A 21,928-nucleotide genomic window follows, 5' to 3' on the forward strand; every position below is an offset into this window, starting at 1 on the left:
TTCACAAGAGTGAAATAAAGTGAGAGCCTGGAGAAAATGCCATCTCAAAATCTTTATGCTCACAGGATTTCTCAAAAGTGTAAATATTCTGGTATTGAGCAAAGTCACAGTCATGATCAGTGGTGTTCTGTCAGGGAATGTTTGACAGGAGGATTCCTACATGCTGTCTCTCATGAGTCCTTTGTCCCTCTTCAAGCGGAACAGCAAGCTGCTCCCAGGGCTGGGGTCAGTGTGTGAGACAGGCTTGGGTCTCCCTCAGTAAACATTCTCTTTAAGACAAAACTGCTTAGTCCCCTTCCCCTTTCTTGAGATATGGATTGTCTCTTGACCTTGTGACTAACATTACTCCTTGTTCCCTTGGGAACCGTTGCAGTTTGTTTGGTTTGCTGAATTCTATCATTCCCGAAAGAAGTTTCTTGTACTGCAGCCTGTATATACTCATAGAAAAATCATTAAAGCACCTTTGTTCCATTAGAGATTAGGTCCCCGGGTCTTTTTTTGTCTCTCTCTCTCTCTTTCTCTCTTTTACTTTCTTATCGTCGACTCCGTACCACCAGGTTCCGATCCATTAAAGGACCTCAACATTGTTCCCATAATCTTTCCATTGATAGAGATTCTCATCATTGTGAATTTTCTGTTCAGCAAAATACGAATGGTGACTAAAGATCTGGCCACTTCTTTACATTTTTATAGGGTTCTGTATCATTATGAATTTTGCTATGTTCACAGTGTTAGCTGTGAACCCCAGATAAAAGATTTCCCATAGACTTTACATACATAATGTTCCTCACCAGTATGTATTCTCTGATGTTTTGTAAGTTGTGAATTCCAGAGAAAGGCTTTTCCACACTCTTCACATTCATATGATCTCTTTCCAGTATGGATTTTCTGATGTCAATTAAGTTCTGAACCACGAAAAAAAGTCTTTCCACATTCCTTACATTCATAGTTTCTCTCACCGGTATGAATTTTCTGATGTTGCGTAAACTCTGAACCATGAAGAAAGGTCTTTCCACATTCCCTATATTCATAGGGTTTCCTTTCATTATGAATTTTCTCATGTTGAGCAAAGTATGAGGCCCATATAAAAGTCTTCCCACATTGCTTACATTCATGAGACTTCCTACCAGTATGAATTTGCTGATGTTGAGTCAGGTGTGAACTCCAGATATAGGCTTTCCCACATTTCTCACATTCAGAGGGTTTCCTACCAACATGAACGTTCTGATGTTGAGCAAGATTTGAACCATGAATAAAGGGCTTTCCACATTCTTTACATTCATGAGATTTCTCACTGGTATGAATTCTCTGATGTTTAATTAAGTGTGAGTCACGAGTAAAATCTTTCCCACACTCCTCACATTCATAAGGTTTTTCACCAGTGTGAATTCTCTGATGTTTAGTAAGATGTGATCACTGACTAAAGGCCTTTCCACATTCATTACATTCATAGGGTTTTTCACCAGTATGAATTCTCTGATGTTTAATAAGGTCTGAGCCACAACTAAAGGCCTTCCCACATTTCTTACATTCATATTTCTCACCAGTATGAATACACTTATGGACACTATACTGTGAATGAAATCTAAAGGCCTTCCCACATTCTTTATATTTAAAAGGTTTTTCATCAGTATGAATTCTATGACTGGTAAGACTTGAACACAAACTGAAAGTCTTCCCACATTCTTTACAGTCATATGTTTTCTTAGAAGTATAAATTGTCTGATATTGAGTAAGTTCTGAATCAAGATAAAAGGTCTTCTCACACTTTTTATCTTCACAAAATTTTTCACCAATGTGAATTAACTGATGTTGAATACAGTCTGAGTTAGAACAAAAGGCTTTCCTACAATCTTTAAATTCATTCATCTTTCCTGTATCAAATCTCTGATGATAAATAAATAAATAAATAAATCTCTGATGAAGATTAAAAGCTGTGTGCTGGTTAAAAGCGGGACTTTTTTTTTTACAATTGAGTATAACTTGCTTCAAACATTCTTCCTGATTTTCCTGTTGTCTTTCAAACTGACCTTTGCTTTGCCAATCACCTCTAAAACATAAACATTTAGGGCTATGTTTTTTACAAATTTCCATTATTTCCCATTGAGATACTTCTCTGTCAAAAATGCCATTTTTTGGTGATAACTTCTTGATCTGACACCTGGATTGTATGTCTGAAAGATAAGAAGATAAATTCATACTGTTTTTCTGTTCAGACAGAATTAAGGTTTTCAATGTAGATATAGGAATAAATCCTAAAATAAATAGAGCATATGAAATGTGAATAGCTTAACAAATCCATACATTTTGGACAATTTGAAAAAAGGAAAAGAAATAAACAGAAATTTAAAAGAACTAAAAAAGCCAAGGCAGGTGATTAGATATACCATTTTGTTGAGGTCAAATTCATCTGAGGAGTTCAACAATAAAAAAAGATTGTTCAGGTACTACACCTATCATGGGATATCAATTTATAACAACAAAAATGTTTCAGAACTTTGTAGCATACAGAGCTCTCTATAAAGGAAGATAACCTATTCATTAATTTCACATTTTGCAGATAAGTGTAACACAAAATTAAAATAACCATACAACACGAATGCAGAAACTATAGAAACAACAGAGAGCAGAAACAGATCTGTAGGAATTCTAGATATTGGAGTTATGAGACAGAGTTTAAAAATAACTATGTTCGAGCTTCCTTGGTGGTCCAGCAGTTAAGAAACCGCCTGTCAATGCAAGAGACACAGGTTCAATCCCTGATCCAGGAAGATCCCACATGCCGCAGAGCAACTAAGTCCACACACCTCAACTACTGAGCCTGTGCTGTAGAGCCCAGGAATCGCAGCGATTAGCCCAGAGGCCACAACTACTGAAGCCTGCACCCTAGAGCCTGTGACCCGCAATGAGAGAAGCCCCCGCAATGAGGAGCCTGTGCACCGCAACCAACAGTAGACCCTGCTCACTGCAACTAGTAAAAAGTCCATGCAGCAACAAAGATTCAGCACAGCCAAAAACCAATTCATTAATTAATTAAATTTAAAGAAACACATCAATATAGGTTCAGAAATTTAGAAGTGTTAGTCACTCAGGCATGTCCAACTCTTTGTGACCCCATGGACTACAACCCACCAGCTCCTCTGTCCATGGAATTCTCTAGGCAAGAATACTGGAGTGGGTTGCTATTCCCTTCTCCGGGGGAACCTTCCCAACCCACAGATTGAACCTGGGTCTTCTGCATTGCAGGCAGGTTCTTTACTAACTGAGCCACTACATGACTCCAATAAGGCATTAAATTTCCTTCCTTGATATTTCAAATAAAAAGGAAGCTTCAAGAGTAAATTATTTCAATCTGATGCTTGCTCATAATAGAAAATTCACCGATTACCATCCTCCTACTAAATATACCCCTTGCTTCCTTTCAACAGACACTACTGGCTTTTTATGACACTGTATTCTCTGCTTATTGTCTTTCATTAGCCCTAACCGCTCTCTTGCCATTTCCTTTTCACTGTAACCAGAAACCATAACAAAGCAGCCTATGAGGCCTTCTCTTAATATAGAGACTGCTTTGCAGAAGTTAATGAAATTGTTCCAGTCACAGAAAAGAATACCACATTTCTTAACTGATTACAGATTCTTTGTTAAGCCTTCTTAATCTAAAATGAAATTAGAAAAATTAATAAACATTACTTAAAAGAAAGAATTAATTAATGAAGGAAATTCAGCAGCAAGCAAAAACTATGCAAAATAAGAGAAATTCGAGAGGTAGCAGGTAAAATGAAAAATAGAGTCAAAAGTATTTTTTTAGTGAATGAAGAAATTTACAAATATCTAAACGGTGGGGGGGCGGTGGAAGAGAAATGGGAAGAAACTGACCCTAAACCATCGACACTAGAGACAAACAATGGCACCTACCTTTCTGTAACATGAAGGAAAAATGAGAGCACTGAAATGGAGTGGTATTTGGAGGTGAAGTGAAGATTCATTTGGAACTTCACATGGAAAAGGTTACTTTTATTTCTAGCCTTCAGGCCTTTATCCATAGGCTTTTGGCCTCTGAGGAGGAAACTCGAGACCAATATTACAGAGATGCTGCTGCCTCACTAAGCATCTGGGCTGTTACCTGGCCTCCTTGTTCAGCCCTCACTCACCTGGGAAAGTCTCATCCTTCAAAGTCATCCAGGGCTCTCCTCCCTTCTCCAGTAAAGAGAATACTTCTGGCTGATAAATGCAAAGTCCTGGTCAAAAAATAAGAAATAGGAAATTACCACCTGGTAAGGGTTTCCTAAGTCCGTTAGTTACTAGATAGGGCAAGAAAAAGGCATAAAGGATGGGGAAGATAGAGGTTCCCAAAGATGATGACTTATTGCCAAATGTACAAACCACACACATTTCCCCTGAAATAGCTCAGAAGTCCCCTGAGACACTTGAAAGACAATCCAAAAATTCACAATGTAGAAATCATGGATTTCTGGGGTGGAATTCTGAAGCTTACCCAGTGAGACCAGGTTGCTGTAGTTCTCCAGTATCACATCTCTGTACAGATGCCTCTGTTCTAAGTCCAGGCACTCCCATTCCTTTTGAGAGAAATCTACAGCTACATCACTGAATATCAGCTGCTGAAATGACAAACCCAAACATCAATGGTGAAGTACATCTTTTAGATAGGCAGGGAAAAGATGGAAAAGAGCACTGCAGGAAGAGGGATACACATTCAGCAAAAACTGGAGTTGGCTGCCTCTAGGGTGGGGGGGGTGGGGTGGGAACAACAGGGAAATTAGTGTCCCTGAAGCCAAGCGCCTATATGCTCTTAAAATCTCCTGTTGTCAGTCACAACAATGTTAAGACCTTCCTGTAACAAACACCAAGACAACTGGATGGCAGCCCAGAAAAACAAGTATCATGTGAGTTCTTTGTTGATACCACCAAGAGGCTACACCAGCCTGGAATACTTAACTCCAGATTTATTGTATGAGAGAAGTGTTGTTTTTCTTTTTATTTCATCTTCTTTTATTTGAATTTTCTATTAGTTGAATTTGAAAGGATTCTTAAGAGATATATTCCCTAACTGAATTCCATTTTCCGTGGCGAATGTATAAAATTTCTAGGCTATCAGCTAAGTAACTGACTATCTGAACTTCTTCCTAATGATATTAATTATCATTGGTTTCTTGGCAAGATCCCACATCTCTCTGAACTCAACCTCTTCTTATATCCTCTATCTAAAAGCATAACAAAGTGCCACTACTAAAATGAATACCAACTAACACTGACTCTCATCTTTCCTAAATTTAAACACCCCATCATACAGGGTAAATAAAAGCTTTCATATAGCATGTCCTTTTTAGTCACTCAATTCCACTTTGACGAACCACAGTTGTTGTCTTTTAACATTTTCTTTTATATTGGAGTACAGCCAATTAACAATGTTGATCACAACAAGTTTCAGGTACACAGCAGAATGACTCAGGAGCCACAGTTTGATCTTAAAAAGTCTCTACTATTCCCTTTAAGGGAATATATTTCTCCTCCTTCAATGCTCTGTCAAAATATTAGGACACAAGAGGTATTGAATGCCATGTTGGAGAGAAGAGGGACATACAGAGAAGGCACTAAACTGTTTTACCATGTTGAATAGTGTCAGGTAAGCAGTTTAAGGATAAGGAACAAAAATATTCACATGATGTAATATAAATGGTTATCTTATTATAATTGTGCGTGCATGCTAAGTCACTTCAGTTGTGTCCAACCCCATGGACTGTAGTTTGCCAGGCTCCTCTGTCTACAGAAATCTCCAGGCAAGGATACTGGAGTGGGTAGCCATTCCCATCTTCAGGGATCTTCCTGACCCTGGGATCGAACCTGGGTCTCCTGCATTGCAGGCAGATTCTTTACCATCTGAGCCAGCAGGGAAGCCCTATATTATTACTATAAATAGTTAAATTTTTGAAGAGAAGCAATTCCAACTCACATGGACCATAACTTAAAATTCCAAGAGTCACTCAGCCTTCTGGATTCCTCATGTTGTTGAAGCAGTCTTGAGAAAGTGGAGCTAGAGGGAAGGAATCCTAAGAGGTCAGGCTTTCCTTGGAGCTTTCAAATGGACTAAGAATACCATTTTATTCCCTGAAGGAAGGTCAGAGGGCATCTGCAGAAATTCTGGCCCTATCCAAAACCCAAGAGACTAAACTACAGCAGGATGAAGTTTCAGTCCAATCAGTTATGCTAAATCATGACATGGATCAGAATATGAGATAAGGCCATTCTGACTTGCTCCGAATAGCCCCTTTAACAAAAAGGACCCCAAGTTAGACATCCGCTGGGGGAATTCTCCCATCTGGGAGCCCCGAGCATCTGCCCAGGGCCTTCCTGTGTACTTCCTGTTTGATGGTGGCCTCTCATCTCCCCCAGGTCCAACCAAAGTATATAAAACGTACTGACTCATTTTCATCTAAAGCACTCTCATGACAAAACTAAGGGCAACGATAAACAAAATGAAAAGACAACCTACAGAATGGGAAAAAAATACCTGCAAACAATGCAATCAACATGGGATTGATCTCCAAAATATATAAATAGCTCAATATCAAAAAAACAAAAACCCAGTCAAAAAATGGGTAGAGGATCTAAACAGACATTTTCCCAAAGAAGACATAAGAAATATTCATTCTCATGAGGAGCAGACCATGCTGAAGGAGAGTTTCTGTGAGCAGAAATGCTATGAAAAGGAGCTGATTGATGGTGGAGGTAGTAAAAAGAGGCATGGAGATGACAGAGGGATTCAAGGTGGAAAAATTCAAAATACACAGGCTGTATTCTTTTATTTTTTAATAAGTTTTACTGATATAAAATCCATATACCCTACAATTAATGCATTTAAAGTAAGCAGTTCAGTGTTTTTTTTCCTTTTTTTAGCAAATTAACATATGTGCAACCACCGCAAGTCAATTTCAGAATATTTTCATCACCTCAAAAAGAAATCCTGTATCCTTCAGCTGTTACATTAATTTATCTTTGGATGTTCAGATAACCTTGCATATGTGGGATGTATTCCACTCAGTCATGTTGTATAATCCATTTCATACATTGCTGAACTTGGTTTATTAGTATTTTGTTGAGGATTTTTGTATCATGTTTATACAAGATAGGTTTTGCTTGGCTTTGGAATCAGGGTAATGCTAGCTTCATTGAATTAGGAGCTTGACGATATTTTTTAATTTCAGCAAAGAAGACACTGTGGAACTCAGAGCTGACAGTAGGAATCTTCCTGAACCATGTTAGGTCGTGAACAACAAAGAAGGCCTGACTCTTCAGAGGGGCTAGCTTTTAAAGAAACTCTCCTACTGCAGAAACAGAGGAACTCTTGAGCAGAACCTTTGCCCCATTTTCCTTTTTTGTAGGAAAGTGTCAGTGACACATATACCAAAAAAAAAAAAAATCACATTCCAAAAACAAAATTAGAAACACCGTGTCCAAAAATATAGTTAGATAAAAGTTTGAAGAGTGCCCCAATTCCCCATGTATAAAGAAAACTCACTAAAAATTTCAGAGAAGATTAAAATTATTACCCAACATTTCAATATGAATTTTAAGAATTTATGGTACAATCACATCTCAGAAGCAAAACTACATGTACAAATGGTACAATGATTTCAGGAAACAGAGGAAGTGATAGGCAGACCACATATGAAAGCTAGCAGAATTCAAGAATGAAAGAGAATATAGGCAAAACCACTTTAGACATGAAGAATAAACTACAAAGAGCACAAAACATGGAAAAAACATATAAGTGTCCATCAACAGATGAATAGATAAAGATGTGGTACATACATATATACAATGGAATACTACCCAGCCATTCCAGGATGAAAAAATGCCATTTGCAAAGACATGGAGGGACCTAGACATTATCATACTAAGTGAAGTAAGTCAGAAATAGAAAGACAAATACTATATGGTATCACTTATATGTGGAATCTAAAATATGACACAAAAGAATGTATCTAACAAAACAGAAACAGACTCACAGACATAAAGAATAGACCTGTGGTTGCCAAAGGGGGTGTGGGGGAGGGTAGGAGAGAATTGGGAGTTTGGGATTAGCAGATGTAAACTATTATATATATAGGATGAATGAACAAGGACCTACTGCATAGCACAGGGAACTATATTCAATATCTGATGATAAACCATAATGGGAAAGAATGTGAAAAAGAATATATGTATAACTGAATCACTCTGCTGTACAGCAGAAATAAACACAACACTGGAAATCAACTACACTTAAATCCAATTAATTAAAAAAAAAGAAGTGATCCAACTTGCAACTAAGCATAGCCTCTAGAGATGGAATACAAATCAAAAGAGAGAATTAAGATTTCTTAACAGAGTACAGACAGCACAAATCACAAAGGGAAAAAATTAATTCAGATTATATATCTTTCAGACTACATTTTAAAAAGTAATTTCTCAGAAAAGGAGTGAAAATGTACTGGGAGATATTACTTGCAATACACACAGCTGATGAAGATTCATATCCAAACTACAGAACTCCAAATAAAGAACTCCTAAGAATCAACAGTAAAAAGGCACACAAGCTCCCCAAAACGTGAACAGACACTCTGCAAAGGAAGGCCAAAGGACTTAAACAGGCATTTGCCAAAGGAAGATATCCTTTGGGAAGGATATGGTCAAGAGGCATTAAAACAAAAGCAACTCCACTTCATTAGTCATAAGTTAAGAAAACCACAGCGCAATACCACTGCATATATATCCACCATATTTGCAAAAATTGTAGTCTGACAATACCACATGTTAATGAGAAAGTGAAGCAACTGAAACTTGCATAAACTGTTGACTGGAGTACTGATTTTGTGCATTTTGGAAAACAGATTGTATCTGCTTAAGCAGATTCACATACCCTATGATCCAGCAAGTTTCTCTAGAAATAGACCTAAGAAACAAATACATATGAACATAAAATGACAAGTGGAAGAATGCTCCTAACATCATTATTCATGAAAGTCCAAATCTGGAGACAGGCCAAATGTCAACCAACTGTATAACAACTGTTGAATGGACAAATATAGTTGGTATATTCATGCGATGGAATACCAGTGCATAGCAAGGCAAACAGTAAGCTAAATTTACATAAAACAATATGGATGAATCTCACAAACATAATGTTGAACAAAGAAGTCAACATAAAATGCTATATACTGTATGACTCCACATATACATATGTTCAAAAACAGACAAAACTGATGTATGGTGGTTACTTTGGGGAATCTACTGACTGAACAGGAGCACAACAGGGGCTTCTGGAATGCAGGCAATGGTTTATTTCTTGATCTGGGTGCTTATTACATGGGTATTCCCCTTTGTGGTGATTCAAGGTGTACCGTTTTGGTTTTATTGATTGTTTGCATCATTGTGTATACACTTGCCTATATATATGATAAACTTCAATAAGAGATTTATTTTATAAATTATGAAGAAATATATACAAGGCAAATGAAAACAAACAAAATAACCAAGGGCTATGATCTTGAAGATGCTAAAATACTAAAGTTTACAATTCACAATAAACATATAATAATTATGAACATCTATATATCAGCTAACAGTGGAGCTTTCATAAAGCAGAAGTTACAGGCTGATGCAAGATAAAATTTCACTGAATTAATTTCATTGATAAGTCATATTAAAATGAATTTTAATATATTTTTCTCAATTTAAGATAAATAAAAGGATAAATAAAGTGCAAAACAAATACCTAGACTGACCATATATTAGATCACAAAGACAAATTCATTAAATTTCAATATCATAATGCAGCAAAACAGTACATTACAAGAGGGGGCCTATGTGCTTTACCTAAAGTCCTAAATTTTATCAATAAGTGCTGAGTTCCCCTCATGACACATGGCTCAAACCCTTCCATGATGCTGAGTCTAAGAAACTATACCACAATATTAGTTTTCTACTACTGAATAACAAACAATCATAAATGCAGTGGCTTAAAACAATAAAACTTAATTACCTTACAGTTAGATAGAAGTCTGCCATGGTTCTCACTTGGCTAAGTAAGAGCAAGGTGTTGACAAGGCCGTGTTCCTTTCTGCAGGCTTTCAGTTCAGTTCAGTTCAGTCACTCAGTCGTGTCCGACTCTTTGCAACCCCATGAATCTCTTTAGGTGAGAATTAATTTCCTTAGGTTTTCCAGTTCCTAGAGGCCACCCTAGGTAGCACATTAAAAAGCAAAGACATTACTTTGCCAACAAAGGTCCACCTGATCAAGGCTATGGTTTTCCCGGTGGTCATGTATGGATGTGAGAGCTGGACTGTGAAGAAAGCTGAGCACCAAAAAATTGATGCTTTTGAACTGTGGTGATGGAGAAGACTCTTGAGAGTCCCTTGGACTGCAAAGAGATCCAACCAGTCCATCCTAAAGGAGATCATTGGAAGGACTGATGCTGAAGCTGAAACTCCAGTACTTTGGCCAACTCATGCAAACAGTTGACTCACTGGAAAAGACCCTGATGCTGGGAGGGATTGGGGGCAGGAGGAGAAGGGGACGACAGAGAATGAGATGGCTGGATGGCATCACCGACTCGATGGGCATGAGTTTGAGTAAACTCCGGGAGTTGGTGATGGACAGGGAGGCCTGGCGTGCTGTGATTCATGGGGTCACAAAGAGTCGGACACGACTGAGCAACTGAGCTGAACTGAACTGAAGTGAGAGGCCACCAACATTCCTGGATTTGAGGCTAACTTCCTTGATCTAACCAGCAACTTTGTATCTCTCTGACCATTCTTCTGTGATCACATCTCCCTGCAACTCTAAACTCAGCTGGAGAAAGTCCACTGACTTTAAGGATCCAAGTGATTAGTTTGGGCCCAAAGGGATAGTCTAGGATTATCTCCCCACTTCAAAATCCTTAATTTAATCCTACTTGCAAAGTTCCTTTTGCCTTGTAATTAACATATTCATAGGTGCCCAGGTTCTGGCCAGGGACATTACAGGGACGTCTTTGCAGGGACATTATTCTGCCTACTCCAACCATTCTTAAATGTTCTATCCTCGACTTCCCTCTTTTCAAGGGAATACTCAAAAGTCCACCTCATTCTACCACAATACTACCTCTCCAACACATCTGTGAATCCAATCAGAATAAGCATCAGTATCCCCTGTACCCATGTTTATGCCCATCATATTGTAATAAGCCCTAGGGTCGTTGGTGATCTCTCTTTACAGATACTGTATTCCCCATCAGTTGGACATCCCATTTTCTCATCCCTCAACTCCTGAGACTTTCTAGTATGCCCTCTGGAATTCAGAGTAACAAACCCCTCCTTTATCTTCAACTACTTCCCTGAACAATCCTTTCACCTTTCTGAGTCTAACAGAAACTTGGCTTTCTCAAGAGGACTCCTGTAGCCCTCTCAATGTTTTCCCAGCCCCACAACAGCCTCTTGCCACTGGGTCTTTAAGTGGGGCAGGTGTCCTCCTTGCTCTTATTACTTTCAGACTTTCTCCCTTCCTCCTCCACAAAAGCTCTACCTTTGAATTTCATGCCAAGAGACCATAGATAACTCCCATAACAACCATACTGTTGCTGACATCTACCAAGTACAGGGTATTTCTTTCTCTTTGTTTTTTCAAAACTTGAGCTCATGGCTTACTCTGTGCAATGCTATTTGTTCAGTTGCTAAGTTGCGATTTGCTGTTCAGTGGACTCTTTTGCCACCCCAGGGCCTGCAGCCCGCCAGGCTCTTCTGTCCACGGGATTTTTCAGGCTAGAATACTGAAGTGGGTTACCATTTTCTTCTCCAGGGGATCTTCCCAACCCAGGGATCCAACTCGTGTCTCTTGCATTGGCAAGAGGATTGTTTACCACTGAGCTACCCAGGGGAGCCCACAGGCTACTACCCTTCTTTTATTCTTGTAATTTCAGGACACCTACAGATGAGCCTGGCTTACTCCTCACCGGTATAACCACTTTTCCTTCTCTCATGGCTCATTTCCGCTATCATATTGATAGGTTGTTATTTCTTCCTCCCCAGCTGCTGCTTATTTCTTTGCTTATTTCTTCCAAGAAAAACTCTTGGAATATGTGGTCTACAGTTTCCCATTCCTCTCGCCTCATTTTACCTTATCCTACTCCAATCCAAGCAGCCCTACAGAAACTACTCCCCACACCTTCACGAAAGACTGTGAAGGTTACTAAACGCAATGTTGAATTCCTTGTCTCTGGCCCCACAACTGCTGCCACATTTACCACCTTTACACACACGTTCACGACTTGGTGACACAGTCACAATCATATACGTGCACAGCCACATCTAAAAGGTCCATTACAATCACATACAACTCTCGTCCCCATGACACTATACACACACACACACACACACACACACACACACACACACACATCCCTCCACTATTCCCACACCTTCCTCCTGCACCGATTTCACACAAGCACCCAAGGTTTGCGGCCAGGATCCCTCGCGCGCGCGGATACACACACGCAACTCCGCCACCATCGTCCCTCCCACATCCCATTGCTGGTAAAGCCTCAAACTCTGAAAACTTTAGCCCCTCACTGCCCTCCCCCGCGGCCTGGCCTCTCAGGGTTCACTCCGCTCCCGGGTCTTAGACTCACCCGACTTTGAGATTCCCCCAAGCTGTGGATGTTCCGCAGGGACTCGCGGGCGATCCCTCCTATGGTCCTGAACCGGCGAGTGTGCGGACAGAATGTTGCCTCGGGTACGGTGGACACTGGAAAATGTGGTCTGCAGCCTGGACAACCTTTTAAAGGCCCAGAGGTCTCAATTCACAGACCTTGGCCTTGGACCTTAACCCTTCGTTCGGCAGAGACCATCGGCCTCACATCGCCTCATATCTGTGGCAAAGCGTCAACCAGTTCCAGGCCGCGTCTAGAACGCAAGTTTCAACTGAGGACTCTGCGCCTCTCTTCCTCCACAAACTGGTGCCCCTCTGTGGGAACTAGGACAAGAAGCCCACGCGATCTTTCGACGGAAAGTAGCCGTGAACGCGATACCCCCTGGGAAATGTAGTCCAGAGCTGTGTAAATACTTCTGGAAGGAGAGTGTAATTCTCATCACAAGCTCGCCTCCTGGGCATCTGACACATTGGTTGGCAGAAATGTCCTGAGTCTCGGCCTGGACGGGTGGACACTTATCCCACAAGCCCTGGCTTGAGGGTTGGATGAAGGGGAGGATTTATGGGGCACCAGGGGCGAGGGGAAGGAATGTCCCCTGTCTGAGAAGCCATGGGAGCATCTCCTCCAGTATCCTTCACAACAGCAAACACCTTGTTCTAATTACCCTTAAAGTGGCTTAAATTAATTTTCATGGTTACATTAGTATTTCGTAAATGTTATTCATGTCTGAGCTATTATTTTTGCTGAAGTTAATACTTACCGGCTGTTTTTCACTTGCTTCCTTCTTATGTGATTATCATTTATTTTTTTATTTTTAATTGGAAGATAATTCCTTCACAATGTTGTTGGTTTGTGCTGTACAACGTGAATCAGCCATAAGTATGCATGTGTCCCCTCCCTCTTGAACTGTGCTTATGATTTAGATGTATGTCTAAACTTTCTGATGGAGGAGTAATTCTTTCCATATTTTCAAAATCATTGGTAATCTTTAAATATTTTAATTGTGAAATGGAAAATACCTGAAGAAAAGTACATAGAATGTGTAACGCCATACAAGAGGAGAATCTTGGTATGTTGGTACCTTGTTGTTACCTAAAGAAGAAATGCCCACCCCCTGTGATCATTTCTGACCCCAAGACACCAACTGACCACTATCTTGTTAATATAATAACATATAATAATATAATAACATATAATAATATAACATCTTGATTTCTCACTTATCTATCTTTGAAATTTACATAAATACAATCAAACCGTATGAATTTGCTCAGTTGTTAAAACTCCTAACTAGATTAACTCAAAACTCCACACTAAAGGCTTTGCAGAAGGAAATATATGCCAATTCAGGTATAAAAATTATTTTCCTCAGTTTCTATGGTGTTGCCAGACTCCAAGATCAACCCTCCCTCCAAGGTTCAAGGATTCACTGGGAGAACTCATATTAAAACAATACAAAGCAAAATCAGCAAAAAGAAAAGGTGCACTGGGCAAACTTCAGGAAAAACCAGCCCCATGTTTCCAAGGATCCTTTTCCCAGTGGAGTCACAAAAGCCATTAATTCCCCAGGAACGAGCTGTGACAGTACATGTGAAATGGTAACAACCAGGGGAGCTCGTTAGAAACTCAATATCTAGTATTTTCATTGGGGCCTGACTGCATAGGCAGGCTCTGCCTGGCACATACCAGAATTTCAGACTCTCAGAAGGAAAGCAAGTATTTAGCATAAATTATATTGCTTGAACAAACACTGTAGACATAGTGAGCCATTCTTATCAATTAGGATAATGGGAATCTTCTCAAAATTTTAAGTTCTAGTTGTAAATCAAGAGCCAAACTTCAACCAGGCCTTTAAAGGATAAGTTGTCTCAGCTCTGCTGTTACCCTTTTTCTGCATACTACTGTCCTAAACAAATGGCTTTCAACAACATCAAAAAAAAAAAATACAAAGTATGTAAAAAGCCAAGAAAAATCAAGACATTCCCAAAACACAAGGCAAAAATCAGGAATATTTCAGGTGTTCTTAGATTGTTGCTGCTTAACTTCAGTCTCTGCCTCTTTCTCATATGGCCTTCTATGTCTTCTCATCTTCTGTTTATTGTAAGTGGATTTAAGTCACATCCAGAAAATCCAGGATAATCTCACCTAGAGATCCTTGTCTTAATTACATCTGTAAAGACCCCCTTTTTTCCCCCAAATAAGGTCACATTCACAGGTCTTGGGAGTTAGGATGTGGACATATCTCTAGGATGCCACAACTTAATCCCAAACAACCTGTTACTATATTAGTTTTATCTTAATAGATTTCCATAGAATTCTCATCTTGCCTTAGTGATCTCAGAGGTTTAGCAGAGCAAAGACCAATGACTTACCCACTAAAACTTGTTCACTCTAGTTTTATCTCAATAAATAACAATTCTGGTTTCTTGATCTAAAAATATGGTGGTTGACCTAGGTTCCTCTTTTTCTCTCATTTCCCTCATCAAATCTTTTACCCAATCCATTTAGCTCTATCTTCAAAATGTATCTAGAATCCAATTAGTTCTCCTAACTACCACTGCTATCACCCTAGACCAAGTCACCATTATCTCTTACCTGGATTATTCCACCAGCCCATTGACTAGTTTCCCTGCTTCTTTTTTTGTCCCCCTACTCTCTACTCAGCACTCCAAATGATTTCTTTTAAATATAAGATCATGCCACTCTTCTGTTCAAAACCCACTATTGCTTTTACATCTCACTAAGACCAACCAAACTTCATAAAACATTCTCCATAATCAGTCTTCTCATTAGCTGTTTCACCTCATTTACTACTCTCCACTTTGTCACGCTGTCCTAGTTGCTGTTCACTGAATATACCAGGCTTATGGCTTGTTGTTGTTGTTCATCACTCAGTTGTGTTCGACTCTTTGCAACCCCATGAACAGCAGCCTGTCAGCTTTCCTTGTCCTTCACTATCTCCCGAAGTTTGCTCAAATTTGTGTCCATTGAGAGGCTTAGGGCTAACCCACGGCATTTTTGTTTACTTGTATTCTCTGCTTACAGTGCTCTTTATCCAAATATCTTCAAATGTCACTACTTCTGTTTTTGATCAAATGTCTCCATTTGAAGAGGAAATGAGGCTGAGAGGATTCAGATTTTTCCACTTCCTCAGCCACCTATAGAATGACCCACAATCATGTGATCTCTCTCACACACACTCACACATACACACACACACTTACTCCCAACCACACAAGCCCACAATATGACCCTCTATCCTCATAAAACCACTCATAATCTTGATCCTACCTCTCCCTCACCGCATGCAGTCTCTCTTTCATTCAACTAACCCCTAAATGTAGTCACACTCGCAGTCTCATCATGGTCTCACACTGGGACCCTCCTTTGCCCACTCTCCCATGTGACTAGACTTGTGAATTTCTCCCGAGGCTGCTTTGGTCCCAGACACTCATGTTCCACATTCGGGTTCTCTCTTCTGGCTCCCCAACACGTTCCTCAGCAGCTTGCCTCAAGGGCATCTCAGCGCTCCCAGATCAATGCGTAACCGGGAGCAGCCTCCCATGCATTTGGCTGAGGCCAGGCCCCGCCTCAGAGCCTAGGGAACGCAGTTTACCTCTGCCGAGTCCGTCCCGCCGTCGGCGAAGTCCTGGACTACATTTCCCGGGATGCCGTGGGGCTCACTATGTTGCAGGATGAGCGCCAAAACCTGCGAGAGCCGCTACAGAAACTTGAGGCTGGGCTGTGTCAAAGAAAAGTTGCACCAAACAAGTTAAACACATAAGGAAAACGTTATTAAAGACTATTGCAATAGGGAAGAGAGATTTACCTCAACTTGGTATATAACAGTCTCTGGGAGTTTATAGCCAGTGGGCAGGGTGATGGAGTCAGTGGAGTCAGCTTGACTAAAGTTTGCTCATGGAATCCTTGTCAGCTGAGACTCGCCGAAGCCTCAGGTGCGCTGCCAGGTCCAGGTTCCTCGCCACGGGGGACTCAGGATGAATTGGAGGTAGCTTTTAGCAGCTTCTCTCTCGCTCTCTCTCGCGCGCGCTCTCTCTCGCTGTCTCTCTCTGGACTACATCTCCCAGAGGCCTCTAGGCCTGGTGCTCCCTCCCGCGAGAAGCAGACCTCCTCCTGAGGAGTGGGCGGGTTTTTCTGGCGGGTAGGGGCAAACAGCCTCTGGGTGCTCTGGGAGCTGCTGGGCTCTATTTGTTTCAAGTACAGTGGAGCGGTGCTGACCAGACAGACCTGAGGAATCGTAGGTGAGATGGGTTGGAGCTGGGCGTGTCTGGAACCTCCGGTCTCAACGGGAGCCAGCCAGCTGGGAAGGGGAGATTGTGAGGAGTGTGTGTCTGATTGTGATTATGTCTCTGTGTCTGTGTGACCCTGTACCAAACTGTAAAGACGGGGAGGCGGGCTTGATTTGCAGTTACAATGGTGCATGTGTGATGGGGTTTAACTTTGTGACTGGGTGTGGCACTGTTTGTGAGTGTGAAGTTCTTAGACTGTGGTTGCAAAGCTGTATATCTATCCACTTTGTGTGTGTGTGTGTGTTTATGAACATTTGCTGAGCGGTGGGAGTGGGGTGGCTTAACTGTGAGATTTCTAATATTTCCCCTTGGGGGTGTGTTTGTGATATTGTTGGTGGGTAGGGTGCGTCTGAATTTGTTGTCCTTGTGTCCCCATGATAGGTGTCACCTGGGGGTGCCTCTGACTGCGATCGTGACTGACTGCCTCCAGAGTGTATATGATTGAGTGGCCCTCTGGGGTGCCTGAGCGCCCCGTGGTATGAGTGAGTTTGTATGATTATATATCCATATAGCACTGTAGGTGTGAGACGCCTTTGTCTGTGTCTTTGTGACTCCAGCGCTCTGTTCCCAGGAGTTGGAGCCCAGGGGCAGAATCTGCCCAGAACTGCAAATGACCCTGCGCTTCTGTCATGCTGGTATTGAGCAGGACGCACAAGCCTTTTCTGGGCTTTTCTGTAGGTGGTAGATTGACTTGGATTCCCAGAAGAACCTGATTTTTCCTGACTCCTTTCTCCCTCCCCAGCTCTGCTCTACTTGCACAGTCTTCCAGAGTGGAGTAAAGAATGCCTGTTGAACATCCACAAGGCACCTGCAAGGTAGCTTATCATTTCCCCTTGTTTCCCGAAATCCTCTTTTCTTTGTCAAGATATGACTTGCTTTCCTTCTCTTGAAAATTTCTTGCCTGTCCGGTGACCTGATCCATGGAATTTTTTTTCCTTTGAGAAATGTGATTTGCTCTAAACCCCAATCCACACACATGACTTTCTCTTCCTAATTTGTCAAATGATTTTTCTTTAAGCTGTCTTAAAAAACCTTTTTATTATAAAAGTGAAATTATCTTTAATTACAAACATACAGCTATCCTCAATGAAGAAAACTAAATTTCCAGTTAAAACCAATGCTACCTTTTTGACAGTTTCTCCCCAGTATGTTTTATGTACACATATAAAATATGGTTTTTATTTTATTTTTTTAAATGTGGTTTTAAAAATTGAATTTATTCAGTATTTATCATTTGTAGCATACATTTTAACATAAAATTATATTTAAGTATTGAGAGGGTAACAGGCAGGAAGGCTAGGGTCCCCCAAGCAGAGGAAATAGACTGCAAATGTCAGACCTTTTTTTTCCTTCTCTATATAAACTTTAAAGCAGGTTTCTTTTAAAATTCTATGTTTCCATGACACCTGTTTCCACCTGAACTTAACTTTTCTCAAACCTTGAGCTAACCAATGTGTTTTTCTTATGGAAATGTTTTTCTTAAGCTATGTTAATGAACTATGTATTTACCTTAGACTGTCTTTTTTCAAGTTGGTTCCACCTAAGACTCAGAACTAATAGTGGCTCAACAAACCAGTATGTTTTACTCATGGAAATGTTCTTTTAAGCTATGTTAATGAGACTATGTATTTGCTTGGAAACCTGCCTTTCTTCAAGATCTATGTCAATCATTTTATGGCCTGGGATGACTCACCCTGTGCCAATGCTATCTCAAAAATGCATGTTGTGGGTGAATGGCCTGCCACTCTCAAGAGTTTTGAGACATTTCCTTTATCTAATTAGCAGCTTGCTAATATGGAGGAGGAAATGGCAACCCACTCCAGTATTGCCTGGAGAATTCCATGGACTGAGGAGCCTGGTGGGCTACAGTTCATGGGGTCGCAAAGAGTCAGACTGAGCGACTTCACTTTCACTTTCAATGGGTATATAAGGGGGCACTCTCTCTGCCCCCTTCTGATGTCTATATCAAAAGCTTTCTCTATCTGTTTTATACTTTAAAACTTTATTACACAAAAGCTCTGAGCGATCAAGCCTTGTCACTGGCCCCAGATCAAATTCCTCTCCTCCAGAGGCCAAGAATCCCAGCATCATTCACGGCTCATAGCAACAACCTTTCATCTTCGGGGCTCTCCAGGTTTGGGACCTATGGAACAGTACACAGTAACAGCGTAGATCACAAATCTCTTGAAAGTCTGTGATCCAACAGATTAGGTTAGTAGTTCTAATTCTCAGGAAGTTATGAAATGGTCAAAGAGACTGGAAAGTTTGACTGAGAAAGGAAAGTTTGGTTCACACGCTTCATCCATCCCTGGCTGCTCCCCTGGAGGAGACGTTGGGTGCCTCTTGACATTAGCAGGTCGGTATAATCCCCCAATAGGGTTTCTGCCATAAGCTGTGTGAGGTCACTGTGGAACTTCAGATTGGGACACAGCTCTTGGTTCGCACATGTGTGTCTCTTTCAGTCAGTCACACACACAAACACACCATAGAGTTAGTAAAGTACAGCAGAAAACGTGTTTGCTAGGAGAACAAAGAACTAGAGCTCCAAGCCTCCTTACCTTGTCCTGAAGAATCCCAGACGAGCCCCCAAGATGTCAAACATTTGACATGAATCTTGAAAAAAGGCAGGTTTCCAAGCAAATACATAGTCTCATTAACATAGCTTAAGAGAACATTTCCATAAGTAAAACATACTGATTTGTTGAGCCATTATAGGTTCTGAGTCTTAGGTGGAACCAACTTGAAGGAAGACAGAGTCTAATGTAAATACATAATTCATTAAACATAGCTTAAGAAAAACATTTCCATAATAAAAACACATTGGTTAGCTCAAGGTTTCAGAAAAGTTAAGCTCAGGTGGAACCAGGTGTCGTCATGGCAACACAGAATTTTAAAAGAAACCTCCTTTTAATTTTGTATAAAGAAGGAAAAAAAAATCTGACACGTGCAGTCTATATCCTCCACTAGCCTTCCTGCCTGTTACCCTCTCAGTATCTTCCCACATAATTTAATATTTGAAACATTTTTAGAGGTGCATATTTATTTGAATGCCTATGTCTTCATTCTTTCAAATTATATATAGAAATGGCATTTAACACCCATTTGTGCAAATAATTATAAAGACCCATGTAAGGAATCAAGAAAAAGAATACAGCTATCTGTATAGCAGCCTCTGATGTACCCCTCCACAGTCATAAACAGTTATGCCCTTCTGGTGATAACCACTGTGATCATTTCTTTGTCTTTCACTTAGAGCTTTGATATGAATTCCAAAATCACATAAGTTAGTTTCTGTCCATTTTCTATCTTTGTATGAAGAGACATCCTTTTATGTTTTTTCATTAAAAATATTTGTGAGCTTCATTCGTATTTCCCATAACTATAGTTCATTTTTTCCATTGCTCTATACATACTATCTCATTGTATAATAGTATCAATTTAATAATCTGTTCTATTCTTCATGGATGATTGACTTGCTTACAGTTTTTGAGTGTTATAAGCAATGTGACTGTGAATGTTTTGTGCAGATATTTTGGGACATGTGTGCTTGTGTTTCTTTAATATATAATAAAATTGTAATTCAGTTGTTGAGGGCTAGGGATTGTACAGCTTCAGTTTTACTGGACAATGCCAAACTGGTCTCTAAAGATACTGTGCAAGTTTTTTTACTTGTATCAGCAGTTACAAAGGTTCCTTTTGTTTATAGTCATGTCAGCTCTTGGCATTGTCACACTTTAAAACTTTTGCCAATTAAATATCTAGTATTATCACATTTCATTGATATGCCTGTATTATCAGTGAAATTGAACACCAGTTCTTGCCCACCCGTGTGCTTAGTCGCTCAGTCATGTCCAACTCTTTGCAAGCCCATGAACTGTAGACCACCAGGCTCTTCTGTCCATGGAATTCTCCAGGCAAGAATACTGGAGTGGGATGTCTTTCCCTTCTCTAAAGGATCTTCCTGGTCCAGGGATCTAACTCAGGTCTCCTGCACTGCAGGCAGATTCTTTATTGTATGAGCTACAGGAGATATCCCCTTTTGCAAAATATTTGTTCAGCTATTTTGCCAATTTTTAATTGGGTTGTTTTTCTCTGACTGATTTATAGCAATTGAATGTGTGTGTGTGTGTGTGTAATCTATATACATAATACATATATTATGTATCATCTGTATTTATTTTAGTTTGGGCTTCCCTTGTGGCTCAGTGGTAAAGAATTCACCTTCCAATGCAGGAGATGCAGGAGATGTGGGTTTGATCTCTGAGGTGGAAAGATCCCCTGAAGGAAGAAATGGCAGCCCACTCCAGTATTTTTTCCGGGATAATCCCATGGACAGAGGAGCCTAACAGGCTGCAGTCCATGGGGATGCAAAAGAGTTGGACATGACTGAAGTCACTGGGCGCACATGTGTGCATGCATATTTTAATTTACTGGCAGTTGCATATGTGACAAAAATTATCTTCTGCTTTGGCTTGGTTTTTCACTCTGATGCCTTCTGGTGAGTAGAGGTTTTGGATTTCAATGTGATGAAATCTTTTTCAGTAGTTAGTGCTTTTTAAAGAAATTTTCTGCTACCCTGAGGTAATGAAGATTTTCTTGTGTTTGCTTCTAAAAGCTCCCTAGGTTTTTGCCTTAACATTTCTGTCTTTACACTACCTGGAATTGATTAATGTAGGGTACGGATTCAATTTCATTTTATCCCCCACATGGGTATCCAGTTGCTCCAGTATCATTTATTGAAAAGTTCATTTTTTACACTGAGCTGCAGTGTCATTATAATTACAGAGGTGGTGCTAGTGGTAAAGAACCTGCCTGCGAATGCAGGAGACATAAGAGATGTGGGTTCTATCCTTGGGTTGGGAAGATCCTCTGGAAGAGGGCATGGGAACTCACTCCAGTACTCTTTACCTGGAGAAGTCCATGGACAAAG

At 40.3% G+C, this 21,928-nt stretch overlaps 2 protein-coding genes across 3 annotated transcripts in view; one reads left to right on the forward strand and one right to left on the reverse strand.

Moving 5' to 3' along the window:
- Window positions 1–21,928, forward strand: part of LOC110127809 (zinc finger protein 345) — a 63,737-nt gene that overhangs the window by 28,713 nt on the left and 13,096 nt on the right. Inside the window, exons 1-2 of one of the 2 annotated variants that reach the window (XM_070450973.1) lie at window positions 16,840–16,950; window positions 17,741–17,813. The exons of the other annotated variant lie outside the window; for it this stretch is intronic. The gene's annotated coding sequence lies outside the window, so the exon portion shown is untranslated. Of the gene's footprint in view, window positions 1–16,839; window positions 16,951–17,740; window positions 17,814–21,928 lie in introns of those variants that run through there. 2 annotated transcript variants of the gene reach the window in all.
- On the reverse strand, window positions 431–19,644 carry LOC110127811 (zinc finger protein 790-like). Its single transcript, XM_070451546.1, is given in 8 exon segments — window positions 431–676; window positions 678–725; window positions 727–2,174; window positions 4,155–4,241; window positions 4,499–4,622; window positions 16,305–16,397; window positions 16,518–16,603; window positions 19,557–19,644. Coding segments are annotated over 8 exon segments (2,082 nt in total). The 3' UTR covers window positions 431–568.

The sequence above is a fragment of the Odocoileus virginianus genome, chromosome 20 (genome assembly GCF_023699985.2).
Source record: "Odocoileus virginianus isolate 20LAN1187 ecotype Illinois chromosome 20, Ovbor_1.2, whole genome shotgun sequence".
Classification (NCBI taxonomy): domain Eukaryota; kingdom Metazoa; phylum Chordata; class Mammalia; order Artiodactyla; family Cervidae; genus Odocoileus; species Odocoileus virginianus.